The sequence below is a fragment of the Falco cherrug genome, chromosome 7 (assembly GCF_023634085.1).
Source record: "Falco cherrug isolate bFalChe1 chromosome 7, bFalChe1.pri, whole genome shotgun sequence".
NCBI lineage: Eukaryota > Metazoa > Chordata > Aves > Falconiformes > Falconidae > Falco > Falco cherrug.
Genome location: NC_073703.1, coordinates 30,845,050 through 30,862,711, shown reverse-complemented (window position 1 = coordinate 30,862,711; position 17,662 = coordinate 30,845,050). Strand labels below are relative to the sequence as shown.

Sequence of the window (17,662 nt, the reverse complement as noted above, 5' to 3'; positions counted from 1 at the left end):
TTGGATTTGAAGGTTTGAACCTGCCACACCAATGAAGAATGACTGGTGAAACCAGATCAGCGCAGCCATAAGAGAGTCAGAACTGGCTTCAAAACCCAACAATCCAACACCTCATAGCATCTTCCCTGCCTAGAAAGACTGTTGTAACAGGTGAAGCCCAACATCATGGACTAAATGAACTCAATGGTCCTTAGAGGGATGGTCCATAGACTAAGGGAATGAGATCTGCATATTCACGTTAAAGGACAGGAGAGGTGATTATTTATTGGAAAGCTTAGCATGATGTAATGGTATGGAACAAGGAGGGGTGGATGCTGTCCTGGCTTTGGCTGGGGTAGAGGTAACTTTTCTCTTAGTAGCTGGTGCAGTGCTGTGGTTTGGATCTGGTGTAAAAACAATGTTGATGGCACACAGATGGTTTTGGTTGTTGCTGGGTGGTGTTTGTACTCCATCAAAGACTTTTTAGTTTGTCAGGGGAGGGGGTACAGCCAGGTTAGGTGACCTGAACTGGCCAAAAGGATATTCCATACCATGGGACATCACACCCAGTATGTAAACTGGGAGAAGTGGCTGGCCGGGGCCTGCCGATGGCTGCTTAGGGATTGGCTGGGCATCGGTCAGCAGGCGGTGAGCACTTGTACTGTGCATCACTTGTTTTCTCTTCTCCCTTCCCTTTGGATTTCATTCCTCTCTCCTTCTCCCTACTTTTCAATATAATTTTTATTGTTATTATTATTATTGTTCTTTTGTTTTTATTTTATCTCAACTATTAAACTGTTCTTACCTAAACTCTTGAGTTTTACATTCCTTTCTGATCGTCCTCCCCACCTTTCAGGGTGAGAGGGGAGTGAGCAAGTGGCTCCGTAGCACTTCATTACTGGCTGGGGTTAAACCACAACAGTTCCTCATTCCTGTTTTACACAGAAGATAAGGGCATCGATTAAACAACCTGCTCCACTGGTCCAAGTCTGAGCAGCGGGTTCGGTAGCTGCGCTCCCGGGTCTCATTGCAGTGCCTTTGCCACAAGGCTTTGCTGAGAATAGGCTCAGCAAGGAGACACAGCAGCAGAGCTGTGACACCCCTTTGCTTTCCACCTTGGTCCTCCTGCTGGCTGCCAGCTGCTGGAGCATGGAGGCAGCACCAACCTTCTGCTTATTTTTGAGCGGAGGCAGAAAGAGCACATGAAGCACAAAAGCACATTCTCTCCCTGGAAGCAGCCCTCTCCCTTCTTTCCAAGAGAGTAAAAACTCTGCATGAATGTTTTATGAATCAGCCGTGTGTTCATTTCAACGATCAAGCCGGCTTGGCAAGTTGGCCTGAAAAGGGGGAAGCTGAAAACCTACAGATTCCAACTGGCACGTTCTTAGACACGAACATTTTCCCCCTGTTGGAGACATTACATTTGGTCACATATAACTTGGGGAAGTTTCTTTGCTTTTAAAGAAATTGCAGATTATGTCCCAAGCTTTACTCAGAGGTGAACAAAAGAGATTTGTCCCTTTAATGACTTCACCGAGTACACGCATGCACGGTGTTAGTTGGGGATGGTTTTGGTGCCCTCAGTGCAGCCTGATTTCTTGATTGCAGCCCTTTTGCATTCCCAGAGCCCACCATCTGCAGAGGTAAATGCCACTGCAAGACGTAGGAGGGGCATAGACAAGGTACCCCTTTGTTTAACCTCCTGCTGTATTGCTCAAGCTAAGATAAATGTAATTTAGAAAAAAAAAACTTTATGGAAAACATCATAGGTAGGGAGGAAGATACTGCCAAAATTGGTATTTCTTCTGCTATGCCAATGCCAAGCTGAATGCTTACCCAAGTACACATCTCTCCACTGTCATAGGGAGAGAGGTGATCAGCTCTACTCAAGGGAGAAAAAAACCAAATTATAATGAGACAGCTATGCATGAACAAAACCACAAAGGAGAGAAGGCAGAGGCAACAGCCAGCAGTTTTCTGGAAGAAGAGAACCCCGACACAAATGGAGGGACACACCAGACTGTGTGCCAGATGCACATATTCCACTCTCCAGAGGCAATTTTACACCTCCCAGGAAAACTCATCCTCAAAGTCTAAATACTAATACCTGTCAAAACAACAGCTGGAATTACAGACTCTGGACAAGTACCACCAGCAGTATGGATGGGTAAGTAACACAGCACTATCTGCAGTCAGCGATGCAGAATGAGCTGTAAGGTAACAAGCTGAGTGCCATCCCTCCTAGGTGAAAACGTCATTCCCCATTCACCAACACATAAATATACCATGTGCAATTCTCATTATACAGCAGCTGCCTCTGGGAAGCAAGAGGGTACTCTCATGGACAGGACATGAATCATCCTTTGCTTGACCTCATCTCCCAAAAGTCACTGGTTTTATAAGCTCATCTTTCCAAACGGAAACTCAATGACACTAATTATATCCATGGCAGCAGCATGAAACAGGGACCCCCCTGCCACTGGCATGGGCCACTATGGTGGTGGTGATGGCGGCAGCATGACTGATGGTGTGTGATGGCTGTAGAAAGGCTTGTTCTCACTCAACAAACCTCAAAGCTGAACCTCAGCACCTGCCCTTCAGCAAACTGCCTCTGAAAAGGCTTCACATAGAGCACTTCCACCCCTCCTGTGGCCACTCTTGAACTGTAATTTTTCCTCCTTCATGGGCTGTTTCTGCTTTTCAATATAACAAATTCCCAATGACCACTTCACTGGGGTGGGAGGCTGATGAATGGGGCTGCCAGCAAGGAAGGAGATGAAAGGATGGAGGGAATAAGTGTAATGTGCCCTCTTTTCAATTATTCTTGGCACAATGTGGAGGGCCATACAGGCAATCCAAGAACCAAGAGGAGACACTCCAAGGCTGCTCTATCCAGGATTAGGGGTCCTCCCCTGAGAATATGGTGGCTGTGGAGATGTCTGAAAGTCCCAAATTCTTTAGCTGCAGGAGTCTGGCTCTTAAAATTACATAGTCAAGGAAAGGTCCCGAATCTGATGGCCAGGGAAACCTAGTTTGAACAGCACAGTGATAGTTAAGATTAATATGGTGCTGGTATGTTCAGTCCAATACCAACACAATTCCTGCCCTAAAAAGCTCTGACAATCTAAACAGATTAGACAAAGGATAAGAAAAAATGTGAGAAGATTTGCCTGGAGTCGACTTACAGTTCAGTAGTAGTGCTAGAAACTTCATTCCCACATCAACACTGGTAGGTGGAAGGAGGGTGGCTGGACGTGGCTGTTTCTAGCAGTGAGACGTGGGGAGAAAAGCTTCACGGTAGTAGAGTCACCTTCAAAATCCCCCACCCCATGGAGGTGCCTCATGGGTGAGAATGTAGAGCCAGACTTGCTCAGTTTAGGCTAAGAGGGAGTCATGAAGGGGATGGCTTAGGAGGGCAAGACCTAACGCAAAATAAGGACCCTGTAAAATCAAGGCAGTCAGGTCTGGTGAGGAAACCAGTTAAGGAAGAAAATTCCTCTGACTGTCAAGTTTTAAGATCATAAGATTGCACAAAGGGAGACCACTGCATTGCAGGAGGCACTGGAGAGATGTGGGAGTGGGAGGGCTGGCCAGGGGAAGAGGGCAGGGAGAGTGCAATAGAGCATCGTATCCTTTTTTTCCCTTCTGCAAGCCTGCAGAGAAATGAAGAATAGAGTTAATTGGCAAACATATTGCTCATTGCAGAGCTAATTAACAAATTTGCAAGTCCTTCATCTCCTACAGATCTTCTCACCAAAATTTCTTGCACAAGCCTTGAACTTGCTAATCCCCAAGGAAGCAGCTGCAGGGATCACCCTTTCAGACCTGTACTGGTGAAGATGAAGGTGATGCTTCCACACACATGGGAGCTGGACATAATTCACGGCCCTAGGAAGAGATCTGCTGCCAGTTAATTTGTTAATTAACAAAGGGTCAGAGGCACTTCATCTAAAGCAGAGCTTTTTGTTTTAGAAAAGCACTTTGCTAGCACTTTTCTAGAAAGTGCCTCAGGTGACATCTTCACTCCAGGGTGCTAATAGCACTTGCCTGTATCTATTATCTATTTTAGCCTCCCTCCTCACCATAGTAGTCTTGGGTAGAAGCTTGTAAAATGAGCAGGAAACAAACTGGGTTGGATACCTAGAACCACTCTCATTGAAACAAGCTTTCCAAGCATTCAGCCTAGTTGGGTTCACTTTTTTACTTTGGCTACATCTTTCCAAAATTTGTTGCTTGGAACCACCCTGCTCTTACTGGATTTGTGAGAGATGGAAATGACTGAGATCTTGTGAGCAAATCAGGCTATTTCTGACATGATCAGTGAGAGAGAAAAAAAGCTGTGGAGCCAGATTAAATAACCAGACCTTCTGAGCTTAGCTAATCATTACCAATAAACCTGTGATTTCCATGCTGGGGCTTGTAGGCAGTTCCATTGTGCAAGAGTAGTTTTAGGGAAGCTGGAATTTGCTCAGCAACTGCAGAAGAGTCAGTTAACCTCAAGCATTGCCACTGGCAATTTGCAGATTAAGAAATCTTTCGTAAAACACAACAGGATTGCCTCAAACTTCGGTAGACTGCTAGACAACAGGACTGGCTGTTAATTCATGCAGCAAAGTCAGTGCCAACTTTGTAAGTAAAAGATACAACCCCAGAGTAGCAGAGGGGTTGATGTTTGAGGCCCCTGAGAAAAAAAGGTATAAACCAACGTAACTATACTTTGTAGCAATGAAACCAGCTCTTAAGATGCTTTGATCCAGTTGATCTGAATAGTGCCAAACCAAGTTAAAGCAATGAGATTAAAGAAAACATTCTTAAATGTTAAAGAATTTTTCTAAAATTAAAAAAAGTATGGTTTTAGTCCAGATACAGGTCTTATTTTATAGTTTTATTATAACTCCCCTAAAGCTGCATGTATCACCTATAAAGGTAAAACAAAAATGTAACATTGAACTTGAGTTGTACCGGCTAGATGTCAGCCTTCCTCACCTTCAAGATAAACTCGTCTGGTTGGCATCTTCCAGGGAATAAGTTTTACAGGCTCTAACAGTGTGGCTGCACTTTCATCATGCATGCTGAGGGGTGCAAGTTCTTGCATTGATGCATCTTAAGTAGAACTGGCTCCCCACAAAGCTTCTCATGCATCAGAGCTTAGAAGTGGAAGGGTCTGCAAAGACCCTCTGGTTCAGCCCCTTGACAGTGTAAGTATCAGAAAAGCTAACCCCTTCAAGCAATTTTGAAAGACCCTTTTAAAAAAGGTGGAGAATAAAGCCTCTAGGGAAACAGCAAGGCAATTTCGTTGTTTAACCTCTTGCAAAAAAACCAGAGGTGGATACATTCCCGCTGAGACTTGCACAGCTTTATGCTCATGGAGGAATGAGCCACGGGGATTTTGTTGCAGGCCTAAAGCTGGCCTAAGCAGCATTAAAGCTTGCCTTAACTACAGTATGTCTGGCGTTTTGGAGATATATTATGCCTTTGTAAAATGGGAAGCAAGATAGCTGTTGCTTTTGTCTGATAGAGGCAATGGGGAACTGAACCATGGATTGTTCGAAATTTTTGCTTCCCCAGGCTCTGCAGTTCCTTTGCAACAGCATGCACTTATATATTTGGCAAACTTACCCAACAAGGTCACTAGGTTAGTAAGCAAAGGCATAGAGGGTATCAGCGTGCTGGTACCTACTCAGCTTCGTAATAGCTAAACAAAGGCCCAGGCTTGGAGTTTGACCTCAATTGCAACTAGAAAGAGGCTTAAAGAATAAATCCCTGTAACACTTGATGCCCCTCGGGATGACCCAGCTGTGCTGCTGATGGTGGAAACAATCAGCAGAGTAAATGCTTGGAGAATGGGGGTTTGGGTGTGCAGAGCTCACAGGTTTTCTCGGATACACCTCAGCCTTGGGCTGTAGTTTTGAAGGTAAGAGGATGCCACCCGAACTCCTAATTGTGAGAAACCCTTTAGTGATGGCCTGTGACAGCGGGTGTGATGATGGGCCTAACAGTGCCTGCTAAGATCCCTGTTGTCAGCAGGGAGGAGGACATGAAGAAGATGAAGAACACAGGACACGGTGCAAAAACTACTGAATGACCAAGGCTCCTGATAAAATATGGCAAACAGAGCTCCCTGGGGCTCTCCAGGTAAACAGACAAACCCTGTTCAACCTTGTTCACATTGTTTTGTCCATCTACCACCTCTTGGGAAAGGTGTTCAGAGCTGGTCCTGCATACAGTTAGATGGCTGAGGAGCTCTGACAGACATAGGGCTTCACCTGTCCAGGGCAGGCTGCCAGTGGGTCTGCTGTGCCCCTTCACTGCAAGAATTGAAGGACACACCGTCCGGGGCGAAGGAGGTTCATTATTAAGGTTGTGTTTGTCCTGACTCATGCAGTCTGGGGCTAAACCAGTTCCCTTTTAAGGTTGTCTTTACAGGTGTGCATCGCTCCAAGCCTGGGTGCGCTTTTGGGCATTTCTTTCTAACCAGGCACAAGCAAGGCAGGGGAAGCGTTCGGCATTGGGGTGCTTCCTCGTGGGGTCCCGGCAGGGGGTTGCTTCCCCCTTTCAAAGCCTTTGAGTCTTGTGGAAGGGAAATGCAGCCAGCAGGATGTGCTGGGCTGCTGTACTGAGGTTTATGTTAGTGTCTGCCTTGTTTCTGCTGGAAATTGCAAAATCTTTCCTGTGGAAGGAGTGGGGAGTTTGGCCCTTCACGAGCATGTAGACTGCTGTATATTTAAATGGAGAGAAGATTTAGGCAGCACATGAAACACTAGAACAAAACAGACAAGGGAGCAGAAATCATACAGTTCAAAGCTGGTTTTCCACGAACTGCTATGCAGTGTTGTTTGTTTTTTTATTATTCCTGTAACTCTTAATTCCATTTTTTTTCTCTCTGTCTGTGTTAACATATTTACCCTAGGAGGGGGAAAATCCCTCTTCTTTTTGGGGGTAGATGAGGGGAGAAACTTTCTGAGTGCCTGAATTGAAAAATCAATTATTTATTCTTTCTAACAAAGTTTTTTAAAGAGCTATACACACAGAAAGTTGACATTAAACTCTGCGTACCCACTATACCTCCTGCCTGCCTTTCCACCTCCCCCGCTTCCCCTCCCAAATGGAAGAAAAGACCTATCCCGGGATCAGAGGAGACCGCGGCTGGGAAGGACAGAGAGGCCCGAGCCACCGGCATCGCTCCCAGCCTGGCCATGGGGGTCCGGTGGCCGCATCTCCCACCGCCTCTCCGAAATCCTCCCGGCCCGCAGCGGGGCGAGCAGCTCGAGCGCGGGATGGAGCAGGAAGCCTAAAAACTTCGGTCTGCAGAGAGACCTCTAGTGTTTTTCTTTCTCCATGTCCTGGCAGAGTTCCTCCAAAGTACAAATACACACAGAGCTCCCATTGTTTGCAGCCCTTCACAAGCCCACTGATCCTAATATGGAATTCAGCAGGAAACCCATGATTTCCTGACACACAGCAAGCTGGAGAAAGAAAGGAAAAACTCCATTAAAAACCTCCAGGCTCTCCTCCATGTTAGAAATGAAATGGAAAATGGAGTGGATTTAACAGGAATCCCCGATTCCTGCGGCCAAGCTAGAGGAAGGGAGACGTGAAGCAAAGCCGCAGGCTGCTGATATCTTTTTAAGTTGCAATAAATACTGAGAACTCCGGGGCAGGATGAGGATTTCCTGACTCGGACGAACGAGAAAGGACAGATCACTTTTTTTATGATACTTCTCTCTGTATATTTAATTTATTCACCTTGATGATTCTCTTGCCTGGTCTGGCAATTGTTAGAAGAGGCTGTGACAGCCTGGAAACATTAGTATGATTTCCTGAGTTTGAGATTTGCTGCCCCCCCCCTCCAAACTCAGGAAAAGTCAATACAATCGCACTTCATTTTTCCTTCATGTGCACTTGGAAGTCCCGGGAGCAGCAAGAGGAGCGGCGGCAGCAGCAAGAATGAACTGCAAGGAAGATGACAACTGCACTGACGGGAGCAGCAATAACACAAAGAAGATGTTAAAATGCGTGGTGGTTGGGGACGGTGCAGTCGGGAAAACTTGTTTGCTGATGAGTTATGCCAATGATGCCTTCCCAGAGGAGTATGTCCCCACTGTGTTTGACCACTATGCAGGTAAGAAAGTGCTTTAAAAGAAATTGTATTGAGAGCTGCAGGAGAGCCAGGTGGGAGGTAAAGGAAGCTCCAGGAGAGGAAAGGACGGTTCAAAGGGGATACACGGGTTGCTTCTTGTCCGGGAATGTGATTCAGGCCTGGATGGTACCCAGGCAGCTTAGATGTCAGCTCATACAGTTGGGGCAATGCAGGATTTATTCAGAAAACCTACTTGTTTGCTTCTGAATTTTATTTTGGTTTTGGCAAATAAGCAGCGTTAGAGATGCAATTAAATCCATGGGATTTTAGGGACAGCAAATATAATTCAGCCTCTATCTATTTGTATTCTTGGTTTGTTTTTTGGAATTCTGAAGTTCTGAACTTTGCAGGCTGCAGTTATGAAGACTATATATGTGTGTTCGTATATATATATATGTATATATATATATATATACACACATAAAAACATATGCTATTGGTGATCTTGTGCCTCATGGCAAATGATGCATAAATTACAATATCTATACCCTATTTAAAGAGTAATCCTTGAAAATATATCCTATTTAAGAGTAGTCTTTGAGAAAACCAGCATAGCCTCTTCCAGTGCTGTCAGAAGGTAACTCCCCTCTCAGAGATATTTGTTACTTCATCTATAAATAGATTTTAATAACTTAATGGTAGGGAAAGGAGAAGTGGTGACCAGTTTGAGTACATTATAGTGAGGGAATGTGTAGTATAAAAAAAACCCCACAATCAGGATCACTGATGCTGTACACTGCATTGCTGTGCAAAACACACCCACAGGTTAAGTACAATATTCACAGGCCTCTTTCTGCAGCAATTACTTGCTTTAGCCAGCTGTGTCCAAGGATATCACGTAGATGGTGATAGCCTAAAACTGTTGCTTAAACTTCTGCTTAAATTTTCCTATCTCAAATTCTGCTTTTTTTCTTCTCTCACTGCTCCTTCACCTTATGGTTGTTGTTGTTGTTGTTTACGAGATCCCTGAAAAACAGACTCTAGAAGTACTGCAAAACTCATTGCTTATCTTGCAGCAGGAGTTGGAGTTTCCTTCATTCTCTCCCCACCTCCTTAAAAACTGAATTTTCACGGCGTGGCTTATCATAGATTTGGTATACTGTAATGGGAAAATCTCTGTTTTCATTCTGGCTTCATGTCAGGTTTAGCAGATGAACCGGCCAAACAAGAAAGCTGTGTAATTGCAGAATCCTATCCATGGAAATGTGAAGACCTTTTCCTCCACAAGAGTGGGCAGCATCACTTCTAATGCAAGCAACACTCTTCCCTCTGCCCTTCCCACCAGATAGATTAAACGACCATTTTAGAAAAAAAAAAATCTTCACCCAGACAAAATGTAAGAAAGAATGTTGCCTGTTGTAAATATGTACTTCCATGAGCCAAAAACCCTAAGGAAGCCTGACTGCATGAATTTATGCCTTACATTGCAACAGCACCCACTTTCCCATGATAAGCTGAGATCTGCTTGTCCCTTACAGCTTGGCATCCCAGCAGGACACCAGTCCCAGTACCCACTGCCCTTCTCTTTTTCTCTCCCATGCCCCACAAATACCTCTGCATCTGGAAAAAGCTATACTGTAGCTGGTACCAGACCATGTACGCATCAGCCTGCGGGCTGGGTGGTTTTGGTGTGAGCAGGGGGGCACACACGTGCATGGGGACTGTGCACACCCATCAGCACAGAGGCTAGCCAGGCAGGCTGGCGCTTGGTAGGGGCACCACGCCAAGTTTCTCTTCCCTAGCCATCTGCAGGTGACTCGCAGGGACTTGCTTTGATTTTCTTTCCACTAAGTCAAAACTGGGAAAAAGTGCCAGTGGGCTCAAAAGTTACTGGGGGAGACAAGAGCTGAGAGAAGGTTGGGAAGATGAGGAGTGTCACTCTGTAATCCTCATTTCCTTAGAGTGCCAGGTAAAAGCAGTATGCATGCGCTTTTAAATCAAGCTACATTCTCAGGGTTTGAAGACTTAGACCTCTAAAATATCTCCAGTTATTCTTATTTGCCTTCTTAACTATTATAGCACACAAATATAAACTAAGAATGTTTCAATGAGAAAGTTCAGAAAGATAAGGGAAAAAATAGCTGCGTATATTAACATGCTATTCTGAGACAGACTCTGCCCAGTGGCAGTGGTCAAAACTAGCATTGATAAAAATGGAATGTGGGTTTTTTGAAAAATCTCATTATTTATTAAACCAATTTCACTACAAAACTGCACACAGAATTGAGCAATGGAAATTGGTTCTGCAGCAGAGCACTGGAAAAAAATCCCACTCATAAGCCATAAAAATATTACATGGCATAAGGTATAACATAACCTATTTAAAATACTCTGGGTATTGAGAGAGAAAAGAGCTCACCTGGGGCAACCTTACCCCTGAGCTTACAGCCTTTAGGATATTCTGTCACAACTCCTTCCACATCCATCTGTGTGGCAGCCCCACAGCAGGACCATGGGCATGGTGACACCACAGGCACCACGGCGCACAGGGAGGCTTCATACGTAGGCAGATCCTGCAGGGTGGTGGAGGCTCTGGAAAAATCACATTTGAATTTACCCCTGAGAACTGGTTTGTCTGCCCCTGCCCTTGCCCCTGCCAAAACCAACTGTTTCAACTTTCCCAAATGCGCTGAAACCATTTGATTCAGTTCTGCTGTGCTGGAAATGCTCAAAAGCAACTAATGGCTGCAGATTTTGGCAAAGCTGCACTTCCCATGGGAGGTTTTTCACCCAGGTTATTACCAGCAGTGGTGCGTTAGCAAGCGCTTCCTCTTGCCTCACCAGGTCACAACCTGGTTGTGTGTCCCAGGGCATTTACCAATTTCCTTCTTTCGAATGGAAAAAGTAGGGAGGGGGGAAGCATTAAAAATTGAGGAATCCAGTGGTGATCTCAGAGCAGTTTCTCACTGCTGCGACTCTAGCGACTCAGGGAAGACAGTGATACTATCCAGCACAGCGTTGGGAAAAGCTCCAGCTGCACCAATGCCGTGGCCAAGGCGTTAACCATTCACAGCCCCACAGCACCAGCTATGTTTACTTGCCCTGCTGCATCTCATCTTTTTAGTTCCTTCCCTGGGCAGGTTTTTATAACCCAGGTAAAGCAGGTGAACATACCGACAAGGGTAGCCCAGAGGAAGCAAGCAGCATTTCAAACAGCTGTGCTCCAAGTGTTAGATCCATACGGTACTTATTCAGTGTCTTTCACATGAAAGGGCTTGAAAACACTTTATAAAATTCAAGCCCAACCTGCCTCTAAGAAAATCAGAGGCGGTAGATGGATTTCTCCCAGTGCAGGAAAAGGCTTTCTGCAGATAACTTACACAGCATTTACAACTCCAATACAGTGATGCCTGGGATGAAAGGCTGTTGGTGTTTCAGCATGTATGCAGCTGTGTTGTACAAAAGTCAAAACCAGTTACTAGCTGCACACTAGTAACATTCTGCCACAGATTTCACCCACAGTCCACAAAAATGAATTTGTTCAGGGCCTGTTGCCAGGGTTGGGATGTGATGGATGTAGAGTAGGGTCAGAGGCAATGCCAGACAGATGGGGAAGCCAAATTTGTTACTTGGATACGAAAATGGTTTGTTTTGTTGGATGCGTGGAAGTTTATGAGTATGGTTATTTTCCAAGGCATTTTTGATGGAGGGCAGAGCCCTGAGTAGGTTCCCTTACCTTTGGGGAATTTCCAAGTCCCACACTGAAAGGGTTTAGCCATGGGGTAAAAGACTTTCTAGGGCAGGCGAAGCAAAGTGCTGCCCTAGTGACAAACAGGATATTACTGGCAATAACTGTAACAATAGGGGCTGTTTGGATAGTGACTAGATGCTTTAACATCCTTGTTCCATTCCATGTTTTGAACATCAAATGCTGCTTTTCTGTGAGCAAAGGTCTTTCAGCCAGGGTGACTTGTCTTGTGTCTAGCTATGTAAGGTTATAAATGTTTATTTAGGGTTGAGGTTGTATCAACAAAAAAAATCAATTCAACTATTAGCAGAGTTGGTTTAATAGTACCAAAACTAACTGGCTTGCTCTGTGAAATACAGAAGGGAGGTGTGCATTATTTGTTACTTAGGCAGCCACCAAGCATCCCATTTGAGGTTCACGAACCCTAAGAACCCAGCATTTTTTAGCATGAAATTTATTCACCCTAAAACTTATATTCAGTCTTCCTAGAGAGGTCATCGATGACCCGAGCCTGTCAGTGTTTAAGAAGTATTTGGACAATGCCCTTAATAATATGCTTTAACTTCTTCTCAGCCCTGAAGTGGTCAGGCAGCTGAACCAGACGATCGCTGTAGGTCCCTTCCAACTGAAACTACCCTACCCTACCCTACCCTAGTCTAGTCTAGTTCATTCCATTCCATTCTATCCTATTCTGTTCTAAAAGTGCATTCTTTTTTTTTTTTTTTCCATGTAAAAAAACTCAATTATTAAGGAGCAGTACTAATACCATGCAACTAACTTGGCCCACTATGCAGAGGTGAATGAACTCATTAGATGGTTGAAGTCTAAGGAGAAGAGGGTGGTGAGTCTTAAACTGCCCAGTTCAGGCATAGCACACAGATGAAATTCATACAAATAGCTTTAGGAGCCAAAGTTGCATCTTTGGTAAACAAGGGAGGTCAACCCCTCCAAAGGAGAACTACAAAGCATCTGCACTGAAGACATAAAGTAGATGGCGTAAATATGTCCCTCCCTCCCCTCATGTCTCAGCACAAACTGATGAACATTTATAAATAGTGAATCCATTTGAAAAAAATTAGCAGTGGCATGTGATCAGCTAATGAATAGCATACCAAATAGTTCAGCCATGACTGGAGCTCTGTAAATTAAAAGCAATATAGAAGAAGACAGCTGTTAATTACTGTTAAGAGACACATATTTTGTTCTTTAGTGATGATTCAACCTAATCTGTCTGACTTTGCACTGAAGTGGGCTGGAGCGCTCACCAGTCGCACAAGAAGCAGTGGTCCCGACCTTGCTGACCACGCAGGGAGGCAGAGTCTTTTGCTCTCATGTTCTTATTAGCAGAGAAGCAGTACTACTGCTCTTTCTTGGCCAGAGCAGTCAGCTTGCACCTCTGCAAATCTGTAAAACTGTTATATCCTGCCCATGGGTCACAGCACTGACTCAGATCCCTGTTCCTCGTGTCCTCCCACGAAAGAGAGCAGTTGGAAGAGGGCTGTCACTGCCCATGGGGCTGCCCATGGCTGGCCGCTCTGCGTGCTGGGGCAGGCAGGAGCACCCAGGGGAGACAGGCCATGCAAAGCAGTTTTGCCTGGCAGACTCTCCCTATACTGGAAGAACCACCAGCCAAGTCATGGCAGAAACCAGATGGGAGCCAACACATCCCAGTTTCTCCAGCTACCAGCACAAGAACACACCTGTCCACACTTTTGATGTGCTAGCTATTTTTAATTGATTGCTAATGCACACTGGTTTCACCCCATCTCTGCTTGCCATGGTGTGCAAGCAATGACTTAAACCCCATACCATCACTTTTTTTCCCCTGTTGAAACTTCATTAGACAGGAAGAGATTGCCCGAGGAGATTTGCAATTTCTGCATGGGTGCTGCCGTGGGAGTCTTCACACTACCACATTCTTGAGACAGTTGTCTCCTATAAACAGCCTTGGTAGCATATTAGAGAAACCCTTCATGCAATGTTTGGAGTCATTAAACTGAAAGAGCTATAAATAGCACTGAAAGAGAGCTGTGATGTTTATTTGCATGGACGTTTGCAGTGGGTTTTTTTTTCCTTTTAATGTTCATCCAATTTTGATTGTACAGATTTGAACTTTATGTGAGACAAGAAAGCATTGACTCTTTTAAAGATCTGGCTCTTCAGACCAGCAACCACAGAGCAGATATGTTCATTTTGCCTCTTGGGAGCTAAAAGGACTTCTCTGCCAATCTGGTATCATCCAGAGTAAACCAGGGATCTCAATAAAACACTCAAGGTAGGACACAACAGAAACCCACCAGTGCAATTCAAAGATTTTCATGGCTGACTTTTCTGAAGATAAATTTTACAGAACCACTAATTCTTAGGATCCCCACAGAAAGTTTAATACTCCATGCTGTGTCGCATAAGCCAGAAGAGATGTAGTGAACCTCAGATTTTTTCACATCCAGGAAGCCTGGACAGTCTTTATACCAAAAAGGTGCTTTTTGTCTGCACCACCCTGCACCACCATGATTATTCCACATTCAGGAGAAACAGGCACATATACACCCCCAAGCCTCTTAAGACCTTTTCCTTCTGAAGGTGTTTTACAGTACGTGAAGATTTGCGATAACTATCGCTCATATCTCTCTTCCTCACACACATCCCTGTATTGTCCTGAGGGTGCACAACCCGCTCGAAGCCCACGGAGACAGAGATCCTTGGATGTTTTGTCATCCTATTTACTCAGGCTAAACGAGTATCAGGTAAATGAGATCAGAAACCATCTGCAGTGGTGCTCTGAGCATTGCGGTGACAAAGGTCCCCCTTTCCCCCAGCACTACTGAAATGCAGCGGTGGCTGGGAAGAACCTGCAGCACCTAAGCTGCTTCCTACCTTTGCCTCTGGCTCTGTTACACAGCTGCTCTTTGTGCTGTTGCCGTTCCTGGTTTGATTTTACACTGACGAAAGCTTTATGCTACAAACACAAAGAAGCTCTCCACCAACCCCTCCCACACCCACCAGCATCTTGCTGATCACCCAGGACTCAACTGGCAGCCCAGAAGCTGCTGCAGCCTGATGCACAGAACTGGTTTCTTCATCCAGCATCAGCAGTGTACAGATGTCCTTGTGCAACCAGCACAGCAGGGGACAACACTGCACCATGAATAACCTTTACAGTTTTAAAACAAGATGTAAAGAATAAGCACACACATCAGCAAGGATAGTGCCAGGAATTAGAGGAGTAGATGAAGCAGCCATGTTATTTTATCCAGATCTATCTGCCCTAAATTCCACCTAAGCCCCTCTGTCTACTACTTTGCATTAGCTATGTAGCATTTGAGGGCAATAGAAAACACAAAGAATACTAAGCGGAGAGTTAGACCATTTGAATGTGTATTGGTCATTCCAGCGTAGAACAACGGGGTTTTTTCAGGTCAACCACAGTCCTGAGGGAATGGGTAGGAAAGATGAGAAAGTAAAATGATTTAAAAAGAAATATTTCTTTGCATGGTATGTGATTAATCCAAGGAATTCATCACTGTGCAGACATTACTGAGGACAAAATTTTAACAAGGTTTGCAAAAAAGGGAGGCTGGACCATATATCAGGTGGATTGTGTGTTATCATAAGCTAATGAAGATTTCCACAAGAGATAATAAAATGTGAGCTGACACCACCTCCTGTTAGGGGCAGGGATAAGACCTAAATTTGGTCTGATGAGTGGCAAATTGTCTTAAATCTGCTCATCAGAGTTGAAGACCTGACTCCCTGGGCTGTGAGTTTGGCCCAGTCCAGCACTCTTGCACTCGGCGCTGTAGAAAAGGACTTTTTGGAATGATTCTTCTGATATATGGATGAGCAAACAGATTTTGAAATTTTGTTTATGCAGCAATGGCCTACTGCAGAGACATGGCAGGATTTGTCTGGAGCATGAAAAGAGTGAACAGTGGTGGTGATGAGAAAATGACCCTTTTCTTCTCCAGTCCTCCAAGACAGTCGATCTTAGCCTTTCCCTGCCCTTCCAATCAGTGTAACTTTGCAGGAGGTGACATCAGCTGAGAAAACCAAAACTGAAACTGTGGGCTCTGACCCTTGAAGGACAATCTCTACAGCTTGGACAAACAATCACATCCACTATCTTAAAATCAACAATTGACTCAGTACAGCCAGCCATCCATACCAGGGGGCAAAACCACCCACAGGTAGTGCCAGACTAGGCGCATGTTGACAGTCAGGCAGATGCTTTTCAACAGCAGATGTTCCACATGTGGGAAAGAAAAACAAAAACTTAGCAAAGAAGTCTAAGCAACCAAAATTCCAAGACATGTACAAACTTCTCAATTTCTGCAGGATGTGGCAGTGGTTTTGCTGTCATCATTACGATGGCTTAGTTACAGATCAAATCAATGCAAAATACCTCCACTAAAAGTTCCTTCTCAGTTTCTGTTCTCTTGATAAACCTTGATACCTTGATGATGTACTAGTGATACACATCATTGCTACTGCTCAGCACTGTGTACATTTTGCCCTGCAGGCAGTGCCTTTCCCATGTTCTAACTTTCCAGTTGTTATGGCCAGACCTAATGACATCATGGAAATGGCAAGGGATGAGGAAGAGCAAACATATTTCCTTCAATTGTTCTGTTCAGACAAAGTCATTAAACAGTAATGACATCTGTCAAATTCTTATTTATTTTTGCAATGAAAAAAATCCAACTTATTATATTTCTAGTCTGCTTTTAGGAGTGACCACTCACTAGTCTCCTGTCAGATATACTGTTCTTGTATCCCAAGCCATGGGTCTTCCAGCTAAGCCAGAGAATAAGTTACTGAAGAATGAAAGCTTAATGAATTGTCACCCCAAGTTTTATCCCAAGAGGCACTGAATGAATGAATTCTAGATCGGATTTATGAACTGATATTCATCTCTCTTTTTTCCCCCCAGTTAAGATCAGGGAAAGTGGGTTTTAAAATAATTTCTAATAACTAAAAGCTAAGGAAAAAAATGTTTATTTATCTTTATTATTAAGTATTATTTTCATTCAGACTCAGGAGCCTCTCACCCAAGACAAGCCATGCTACCAGCAGCCTTGGCTGAAAGCAGGGACTAGACCTTACGTGCAACTTATACATGTGCTAAAATGTTCAAGCGCCATTCATCAGTCAATGACTTCCCCATGTGGGAATGCTGGGCAGGAAAGCTCTCCCAGGTCTGAGAATGAATCATTACACCTCACTGCAACCCCAAGTACCATCCGTCAAGTCAGCAGTGAGGACACAGCCAGGTGAGCGTAGCATGAGAGATCCAATGATACAATCCAACCGTGTGGTTGCTACCACCTTTGGCTGACATGCATGCCGATCTCATTATGCAGTGGTGGGGTTTCCTTAGTGTTTGTTCTGTAGCATATATATTCATAGATTTATGACCACGAGCAAAACCCTCTTGTTAAACAGCTGTCACTGTGGGTATGGAAAATCATCATATGAGGGCAGGCAAGATGGCTCGAAAGGGTCCTGGGGGACACAGAGCCATCTGCACCCTGTGGCACTTTCTGGGAAGTGGTGTCCTCAGCTGCTCCCCATAGCCAAAGTGGTGTGTTTGGGATTCCCGGGAAGGGGAAGACATGAAAGACCATGAGAGCTTGGTATTTCAGCTGGCACAGTTCCCCAGACTTAGCGTGGATCCAGTGCACCAGCAAATCCAGCAATGGGGTCGCCTGAAGGTTGCCTTTCTGCCTTGGAGACTGGCACAGCAACGAACCCATAAATATGAAACACGCCAACCAGCCTCAGAGGAAGAGAAGCCTGGAAAAAACATTCACTGACAGGAGAAGCACTGAGAAAAAAAAGAAGGAAAAAAAAATATC

General features: G+C 44.6%; 1 protein-coding gene across 1 annotated transcript in view; it reads left to right on the top strand.

The window, feature by feature from the left end:
• Positions 1-7,410: 7,410 nt before the first annotated feature.
• The window catches only part of RHOJ (ras homolog family member J), a 62,915-nt gene continuing 52,663 nt past the window's right edge, over positions 7,411-17,662 (top strand). Inside the window, exon 1 of the mRNA XM_005437292.3 lies at positions 7,411-8,101. Within this exon, the coding sequence (XP_005437349.1) occupies positions 7,927-8,101 (175 nt within the window). The 5' untranslated portion in view covers positions 7,411-7,926. The remainder of the gene's footprint in view (positions 8,102-17,662) is intronic.